Here is a 10,006-nt window from a genome sequence, read left to right on the forward strand (position 1 = left end):
ACATGTCTCAGAGTGACAGTACATACAATCTTTGTGGGCGTTTGAGTGTTTCGTTTTGAAATAAACTTTCGCTGCCTAGGAACTACTAGAATCTGCAGGCCAAGTCCCAAACCTGTAGCTTTTATAGTTCCCGAGATCTCGACGTTCATACAGACGGACATGGCTAGATCGACTATTGATCCTGATCAAGATTATATATACTTTATTTAGTCGGAAACGCTTTCTTTTACCTTTTACATACTTTTCAACGCAAGCAACTAAAACACAGACTGTCGTAACCAACGAATATAAGCAAACTATTTCAAACTTCACTTTGTAATGCAGAACAGTTTAACCAAAAACAACAAAACTTACAAAGTATGTTCAGCACAGGTATATCAGTGGTCGAGAGCAGCACAGCGGGGCGGCAGAGGCCGACAAGAAGAGTATAAAATAACTCACACAAAGAAGTGCGACCATGTATAGTATATCATATTGTTCCGTGGGAACAATCGGAACATTATTTTATTAAGATATAATTCGAAATTTAAATTTTTTAAAGAATATATAATTAAAACTATTTGCTTACAAAATTGCAATCAAATTACAGACAACTTGATTTTGTATTTATACCTTTTAGTCTGCAAATTTTTTTAGCTTTCATCCCAGGAGATTTGGTTGCTTGCAGCATGTCAACATTGTCAACCAATATGATGTTTTGTTCAGTTGTTCAGTTACTCACTTGTTCAGTTCTGTTGCTCAATTAATCAGTTAAGGAGTTGCTTAATGATCTTTTTTCGCATAATTGTTTATTTGCTGACTAGTTCTTTCCTAATGTTACATAAATAAACATTTGTATGATCTTAAATAATATGCCATTTGACATTGTACTGTTTTTATAATCTTTGAAAAGAGGGATGCTTACAATAACATAGGCCAAATAAGCAAGTATGAAAACCAAAAAAAAATTTCAGCAATGGAAACTTGTGAGCGAACTTGATCAACTGAAATTGTTCACCAGAGTGAGTCACTTAATACATATGTGCTTGTTCTAGATTTCAACTTTTAAATTTACCTTATTAATTTCCTAACAGTGCACCGCTTTTTTTGGGTGTCTAGTATTTCTATCGTCAGGTATTTAAAGTTTTTTATCATTTATTAAAGCGCGTTAAAAAAAGAGAAGACAAAAATGTACACAAACAAAATGCTGCGGAAACCCAAAAATGCAGACAAAACATACGCGCTAGCATGTGTGCAGGACTAACGAATCATAGAAAATGTGCAACAGAGAGAAATTAAAAGGCCCGAACAACCCCATGTTCTAAAAACTGGAGAAAAGATCGATTACGAATGTGCTTTCGCCGATGCATCTTGTATCGTTACCAAAATCGTCCGAAGCCAAAATGCGCCACCATCACTAAGAGAGCCGTTCTAGCCATGACCGTCTTTTCGTCCGTCCGTTTCTACGCAAATTAGTCTCTCAGTTTTAATGCTATCTGCGTGAAACTTTCCAAAATGTTGTCTTTCTATTTCAGGTAATTTATAAGTCGGAACGAGCCGGATCGGACGAGTACTTTCCCATAGGAATAATCGGGAAAGAAAATAAAAAAAATTATAAGTATGCTGTTTTTCCATTTTTGTTATAGTTCGAGTAATTGAGGGTATATAAACTTGTCTAAGCTAGCTTCTTTTCTTGTATAAATTTTAATCTTTTAAAAAATAAAAAGTTTGATAAATTTTTATGAAAAAAATATTTTAAAAAACCTTTTTTTCCGATGAAATTCATATAACTCCTAAAAAGCGAATAATTTAAATATATTATATATATAAATAACCGTATTATAAAACCATATTTTTAAGTTTATGACAACCAGCACTTTGGGGTCGGTTTTTATTTTTAATTTTTTACATTGTATTTGGAATCTTTTATTTTGTAGCGCTTTTAAACATATAGAATTCACAGTTTAAAGACCCTTTCTATATTTCTCGCCTATAGTAAAATCAGTCATGCCTTTTCCTGCTGTTCCACATGTGCCGACTCCAACTCTGCCGCTTACATTATCCGGAGAGGCAAATATACTTTTCGCTTTCAGTCCAGTTTTTTTCTGATTTTTAGTGGAAAAATTAAGCCATTTATTTTTGTCTGATTCTCGTTCCTCTTCCAAATCTTTAAAACGCTGCTGTTTTTTTTGCTTTCGTTTTTTTAAATATTCTTTTTGATTGGGCCTGTGACGCCTGTAAGAAAAATGTGTTACTAACTTTTACTGATATTGTTTTTAAATGAATACTTGTTTGAAGGAAACACTTCGTTGCGTGTAGTTCGTTCTCTTAGCTCGTGGACATGTGTAGTGGATCGATTTTGATAGGCATCAAAAATTACTTTGACTTCCCCTTTACTTGTAACGTCTTCAATAGTTGCGTCGTAGTACTGACGATCCTCCTTCCATTTAGCTTGACACTTGTCTCCAATCCTCCAAGTTTTGGCAGCAGAGACTAATTTTTCGGCCTCTAAAAGTGCAGCTTCAATGTCGTCAAAATAGTTGGATGACGCTTTTTTAGTTGAAGACGGTTCCACATATGAAGATTTATGCTTTTCTTCTAATTGGGTTTGTATCAGATCTCGAGTAAGGGTAATAACTTCTTGAAGGTCACATCTGAGTTTTAATAGTTCATCATTTTCTGGATCTGTTTGAAGAGCCGCTTCGACCTATAAATTAGAAAAGAACAAATGTTTTTAATATAATATTTTGTACAAATCAGAATCTACAAACACTTTTCTGTAAAATTATAAAGAAATGTAAATAGTGAATTGTAATAAAAAAAAACCAAAACAACAACGTGTAAGACCCAAAAACTTTTTTTTTAATGAGCAAAACTTGGCAACAAGAACAAGACAACTTCGGATCTTGTCAATCAGTAACAACGCCTTCTTCTCTATATGAGCCGTGTAGTGTCCAAGACCCGTTTCTCGACCCGTATAACCTTACCAACAATCTGGACCGCACCCCCCGGTACAACGACCCTATCTTATGCAGCGGCAGAGCACGACACTAACAGTTTAAAATCGAACTCAGTTTTTCATACTATTCAGTGACGTTTAGAAACAAACCTGCGCTGCATATCAAATCCCAAATCTCTAGCTTTTATTATTCTCGAGATCTCGGACGTTCATACGGACAGAAACGACTATATCGACTGGGCTATTGAATCTGATCAAGAATATATATACTTAAGAGTGTCGTGTTCGAAAAAGCTTAATTCTACTTGTTACATACTTTTCAACAAATACTTTTACTCTACGAGTAACGGGTATACAAATTACGTTCATCGAATCTACAAGCTGCAATATCTACTGCACCGTAGAATCACTGTACGAATTGCCAGGGATATGGACACATGGATATCTAATTGAACTCTGCACGCATTCTGCATTACCACTGGTGATGCACATCCAACTGACACCTGCCCTGTAAATAAGGAGGACCATTCTGTCAAAAAATATAAAAACCACTCTGTCAACTATAAAGGCTGCCCTATCTAGAGTTAAAAACTTGTCTAAGACAACAAAAAATTGCTGCTCGAAACCCAGTCACCCGACAAAACTTTCCGTGTATACCATACACCACGACCCCGAGAAATTTTATGTTCAGTGATAAGTTACAACAACGGGTCATTCTTCACCAAAGCACTGCAGGAATAATGCAGCAACCGACATCGAACCTGGATACAGAAATTACTGTTCGTTTGCTTAGTGGATTAGAATCAAACACAGTGGTACCAATACAGCAAACGCTGCCAAAGCCGACGCAGACTCAAAATCTGCTCTTGGAGCTCTTAATAAAACAAAAAATCTGATTAGATGCTTCTCTAAAAATATCTTTCTGGCGTTTCACAGCACACACAAATAAAACTACAAAAACACCGATAGTATAACAATTGATAATTTTGATATTTTGCGAAGTAAACATTGATACTATCGCGATAATATCATTCATAGCTTCACTTTAGAAATATATACTAGGGAAAATATAGTGCAATTATTCAACATACAATTTGCAATATTAACTAATTCAAATAGGACCTTAATGAACTTTTTTTTTTGTCATCTTTGGCAGCATAAAATCGTAGCATGGAACCAGTTTTTTTAATAAACCGTAGCTTATTGGCTGCCTTAGGTTTAACTTAAAGCCCGTCGTTCCAAAATTGTATTTTTGAGAAACCAAAGACCCTCTAGAACCACCAGAACATAAATGTTTCTGTCAGAAACGAAAATTTCAAGTGATGTACATTTTGTGGTGGTTTTCCGAAAGGAGCTTGTTATCAATATCATGGTTATTTAAGAAATATAGAAGCACAAATTTCTACTGGGAAACGCCATTTTCTTTCAAAAAGCTTACTTTTAGGGGAGCCATTTACAATGACTTTTGTTTAATCAGTAATTTGTTAAAGTTTTGGATTCGTGTCAGCTCTTGGAGTTTACTTTGAATCGATTGGATAATGTATATAAGTGTAGCTACAGTGTCTTCTGCATAGATGGTCAGGACATGATTAACTACTATTATTTCAAAAGTAAACAAACCCAGATCATCTGTTCGTTTTATTCACATGTCGGAGTAGCATTAACTAAATGCTAATGCTCCAGTGGAATTTTTTTCTTTTTTGTCAATAATTTATTTTACACGCCCCACAAGGATAGTCCTTGTTTTCGTGTATGCTTAGAAGTGTTCAAAGATCCCAAATATTCGGGTATTAAGTGCAGGACAGGTAAAAGCTTGTCAGCACTCTTGTGTTGTTAAAAGACGCGCCTTTGTCTATCACAGCTAATAACCCACCGGTCCGCTGGGTGTAGCAAGGCGTCTAGCCAGACGGTTCGTGTGATCCTGCAAGCGATCTCTGTATCGATTTGAAAACTTACAAATTGTCTCCTTAACCGTCGGCACTTCTGTGTCCTGAAACAACACACGATTTTCGATTTCACAATGGTGCCATTTCACACCCAGTATCCTCCTGAGCGCCTTTGTTATGCACGTTTGTACCCATTTAAGAGATGACTGTGACCGAGCAAGTTATTTATTATCTAGCTGAGCCACACTCGCGGTCAATTTGTCCTTTCCAACAACGAGGTAGAGGCTAAGCGAACGACCAGGGCGGAGAGCAAATTTGGGGTTCAGTGCAATGTTCCACCGAGAAACCCAACACTCGAATTAATTTAAAAATGTCTGGACACGTCGGGAGGCAGACTATGAGGTACTACCAACTGCAAGAAATGCAGTGTCATCTGCATAGGTGTACAGGAGTGTACCGCGTGCAACTGGGTTTTGAAGATCCGACGCTTCAAGTACGCTTCCTTACACCGAGAAAATTTGAGAACGAAAAAACCAAGAGCAAATCATCTCTATTTCAGTATTTTTACTTCTCACTTTATCGAGAAGAATCGTTCTTTAAATCGAGGAGAAATTGTTCTTTTTGTTCGAGAAGAAAAGATCTTGAACTCGAGAATAAAAGATCTTAAACTCGAAAAGAAATTAGTCTAAAACGTAAAATAAATTGAAAGAGATAAAAATTGGGTGAGAAGTTCTCTTGTTCGGAAAGTTACCGAAGTATACTTCGGGCCTCGTCATTTCCCTTTAAAATTTTCGGCCGCGGAACGGTGTAGTTTTGGTCTTTGATTGATTGAGTGTTGAAAAGTGGAAGCATGGAGACGGAAACAATAGGTGACCGGTTGTTCGACTTATTGGTCTCGTTTGATTTGTTGGAGGCCCAGCGATACTTGCGCGGTAAGTAATTAATTTTTTAAAAAATGAAAATTAAGTATATAACTATTATTATTTACATATATGTAGAAAAAATATTTTATATAATAATTTTCATTTAATTTAAGCAAGTGTGATTGTATTAATTTATTTGTGAACAAAATAAATGTGTTTCGAATGTTTAAATTTACTATTAACACGTGCTTTAGTAAAACGAATGATTTACCACGAGTTTTAAAATATCAATTTACTGCAAGTCACGCTGCTGCAGTCCATGTATGTATGTGTTTTTTGTTTCCTTTGATCCTTATTCTTTTACGTCTTGCAAATGCTCGCACAACAGGCATACATACATACAAACGAGAAAGTATGCGAGCATTCATAAAAAAGCAGTCTTGATCTAAGAAAATGTCTTCTTGATTTCAGTAAATCCGTTCTTGGCTCACTATTGAGCACGGAAATACTGAAATGAGACTGTTGAGAACGGTTTTTTTTTCTCGGTGTACGGGACCCCAGCACGAATTAAGCGTAGTCCAGAACGACAGCAAACTTCCTTTTTTTAAAAGAATGACACGATTAGCTTCCATAATCTCTCAGGCAAAAGTGTCATTAGTTTGTAAAAGAGACTTTCGTGACAAACCCTGTGAAAGGCCTGTCGAAGGCTGAGCAGTATTTGCGATCTTCCAGAGCACCCAGTACATGATTTACTACTCTGTGCAATTGCTCAACAGCACAACGCACTATGGGGCAAACGACTACTTTTTGTGACATTAATTAATAACTTAAAAACGAAGCAATTTTCACGGGTTTTGTTTTTTAAATTTAGTCTATGATACGAAAAGCAAGGTTTTATAAAAAAAATGGGCGAGGTTACGCCCTTTTTTTAGGTTTTTTTTTTTTTTTGCTAAATACTAAACAAAAAATTTTGTTTTTTTTATTCAGAAGATAATCTTTTGCAAAATACTCGGTTGGAAAAAAAATGGGCGTGGTCTTACCTTTTTGTTAGGATATAACAGGTTTTTTTCTTTTGGGAGAAGTTATTTTCAGAGCAAACGCAGAAATTGTATTGAAAAAAGTTTAAAAAACTTTGAAATAAAGAAATCTTTAATTTCGTTTTAATAAAGCTGCACTTGCAGCTTGAATTAGTTATCTAGCATTGCCCGCCTGCAGGGATGCTATTTCTGTCACTTCGTTTCCTTAGCCAAGAAGAATGCCTTTGGCTGAAAAGATTTGAGTTTCTTTTGCACTTTGCCCCCTTCTGTGTTACATTGCAGCAAAGGCTTTGACTTTTTTTTTAACAAAATTGCCTCATCTTGCTTGGAACAAGGACAACTTATTAACGCTTTCAAAAATTCGAAGATGGCAATCTCCTTTGCACTCTTTGTCGCCTCTGCTTTCCATATGTTAAAAAACTTGGAGTTTGCAAATTTGAGGTTAGAACCTAAATAGTTTAATTTCAGAAAAGTGCGCAAAAGTGCACTTTTATACTAACAGAATAGAAAAGTAATTGAATAATCTACAACAAGTAACAAGTTTTAGAGTTTGAAAGTGCTTGAATCACTTTGTAGCTCTATTTAAAAATAACAACTCACTACAAGCTTTTATATTTTTGAGGGTTATAACTTACACAAAATAACAGGGACGTCACAATCGATAACTACAAATCACATATTACAAACCACTATTGTTGGACTGCATGCCAACAAATTGCACTTGAATTGGTTTTTTTGCTTCTTTTTTAGTGTTAAATTTGGAAGAAAAATTTACGACTTAACAGCGCTCGCTTCAAGTTGCACAAGCAGCTGACTTTGACAGCTGATAGCTTAACAGTAATGCGCTCTGTTAAAATTTTGTGCTCGCAACATTTAAGATTAGGATTCATTCTATTTATCGCGATTAAAAAAAATATATATTTAACGACTTTTGCAAAATGGGTTTTGGCCAAAAAATGTGGTCGTTGGCCCCATAGTGCAATGGCGACTATGAAAGCCAAACATGTGGTCTGGAAGTGCTGCGTCAAACGCAGCTATAGCTAAGCGCCTAGCAAGCATGATCCGCTCAAAAATCTTGGAAAAAGTGGATAGGAGACTAAACAGCCGATAGGAAACTAGGAAGCACGGGTCTTTTCCCTTTTTGGTACCATTGTGACTAGAACATGTTTTAAGGGGCTGGAAAAGGGCCAAAGTCTAGGGTGGCATTAAAGAGTTGGCAGAGCTGCGTAATGACTGAGCTAGGCAGAGCATTTGCTACCCTTCTGTCAATCGCGTCCAGGCCAGGTGCCTTAGTGAAAACTAGTCCTCTAAGATGATCACGAACCTCACCCTCGTCTTCTGGACGCACATCAACAGGAGGGCCAAAAGAGAGTCCTAATCTGGAGATCGTTGTTTGGACTTCTTGGCTTGATGCAAAATCACATGAAGTGAAGCGGTTTTCCACAGCGCAAAACCTGTGATGGCACCCATATTCAGATTTGGCCAAACGGAGGACTTTTTAAGTTCTGACACAGCAGCCTTCCACCTTCCACCTTGCCTTGTCCACATCCAGACGCGCGGAGTGCATGACCTTTTCTGGCCAGGGTAGCAGTTTCTGGCTTCAAAGCCGACAAAGATGGTGGAGGAATAGGAACACTTCCAGCAGAAGGGGCAGATATTCATGAGCTGACCAAGAATGATGATGTCCAGGACAGTAGACAGCACCGAACGAAATTCTGCCAAACCCAGAGTCCAATTTTATGGCAACTGCTTGCAAATAAGTCTCTGATATTGTGGCGCTCAGGTGATAGTCGAGGGAGGACTTAACAATAACGGTAGCACCACCACGATGCCGATCATCAGGGTGGTTTGCTCAGTATACAGCATATCCATACATACGGAAGAAAGAACGGCTGGTAAAATGTGTCATCGAAATAAGTAGAATGTCAATGTGGCGTTCCTGGAGAAGATAACCTGTCCTGTGCAGGTTGTTGAGTAGTTCCAACGTTTGGCTGGCTTAGCGGGGGCAATACATTTTGGCGCGAGGCAAGGGCTGACTTGAGGATACCGAAGGTCGCGAGGTAAACCAAGCACCATGAGCCGGGGGCAAAGCAGATTGAAAGACACGCTTTTGAATCGGGCTGCGATCCACAGAGGTATTGGGCCTACGTTTTCCTCCGCCTCTAAATAGGCAGGACAACGGCGGGAGGAAGCACTATGGTTAGAGCCACAGTTAACGCATTTAAACCCAGCTACTAATTCATAAAAAGTTTCACTCCAAAAGTCATTTATAATCCAGGTATAACTAATGTAGTTGCAGACGACCTATCAAGGATTCAGATAAACAACTTAACTAACAGTAACGAATCGGTCTCAGACTCGGTCTTACCACTAACCATACAACATATAGACTGGTCATTTCATACAACGATTTTGGACACAAAAAAACGGCAAGCGGGAGGCCCCCGTGCTCACAGCAGCAGGCCCCATGCACTTCGTGTGCGTTCGGGTTTTTTGCTCTCTCATTCTTATTCTCATTTTTATGCTCGCGCACTCATTGCACGAGTTCAGTCGATCAGTCGCCATAGAGACGCTTTTTGAAGAAGGCTGCCCTGCGCTTAAATTCGTCTTTGTATGTATGCGTGATCATGCATTCTCATACACGGAGCATGTGTGCGTTTATTTCATTTCGGCGCATCAAGAATATTTTGTCTTTTGCCACTTTTCAAACTTGGTATCCTAAAAATATGGGCGTATTTACTATTGGGTTATGATAAAATATCAATATTATATGTTATAATATATTTTATAACATTTCAGCATACATTTTATTTATTTTTACAAATTCAAATCAGTGGTAGCATTAAAATGTTTTATATGTATGTATTCGAATTAAGGCCGCTTTCCTTAAAAGCAATCGTCGGTAGGGTATGCATGCACCAACCGCTCGCAAAACATCGACACGAGCTGATTTAGTTTGAAGTTTTCTCAACCACTGAAGATCAGTCGGTGTTTTAAGTGACACGACTGCGATATACCCTGTTCTCATCTCAGTGGACTGATTTCTATTAATTCGAATACATACATATATTTAAAACATTATACTGCTACCACTGATTTGAATTTGTAAAAATAAATAAAATGTATGCTGAAATATTATAAAATATATTATAACATATAATATTGATATTTTTATCATAACCCAATAGTAAATACGCCCATATTCTTAGAGTACCAAGTTTGAAAAGTGGCAAAAGACAAAATATTCTTGTTGCGCCGAAATGAAATAAACGCACACATGCT

General features: G+C 37.3%; 1 protein-coding gene across 1 annotated transcript; it reads right to left on the reverse strand.

The window, feature by feature from the left end:
• Positions 1 to 1,867: 1,867 nt before the first annotated feature.
• LOC128265737 (survival of motor neuron-related-splicing factor 30-like) lies at positions 1,868 to 3,466 on the reverse strand. Its single transcript, XM_053001936.1, has 3 exons — positions 3,401 to 3,466; positions 2,268 to 2,686; positions 1,868 to 2,214 (listed from the first exon to the last, which is right to left on the reverse strand). The coding sequence occupies exons 1-3, from the start codon at positions 3,464 to 3,466 to the stop codon at positions 1,944 to 1,946; spliced, it is 756 nt and encodes a 251-aa protein (XP_052857896.1). The 3' UTR covers positions 1,868 to 1,943.
• Positions 3,467 to 10,006: the final 6,540 nt, after the last annotated feature.

Source organism: Drosophila gunungcola, unplaced genomic scaffold, assembly GCF_025200985.1.
Source record: "Drosophila gunungcola strain Sukarami unplaced genomic scaffold, Dgunungcola_SK_2 000149F, whole genome shotgun sequence".
Lineage (NCBI taxonomy): Eukaryota > Metazoa > Arthropoda > Insecta > Diptera > Drosophilidae > Drosophila > Drosophila gunungcola.

Excerpts from the sequence above, each read along its gene's own strand:
- LOC128265737 (XM_053001936.1), bottom strand. The coding sequence starts at position 3,466 with ATGGTCCTCCTTATTTACAGGGCAGGTGTCAGTTGGATGTGCATCACC. Across the intron at positions 2,687-3,400 it reads CCAGTGGTAATGCAGAATGC|GTCGAAGCGGCTCTTCAAAC; the intron begins GTGCAGAGTTCA and ends TCTAATTTATAG. Across the intron at positions 2,215-2,267 it reads GAAGTGTTTCCTTCAAACAA|GCGTCACAGGCCCAATCAAA; the intron begins GTATTCATTTAA and ends TTTTTCTTACAG.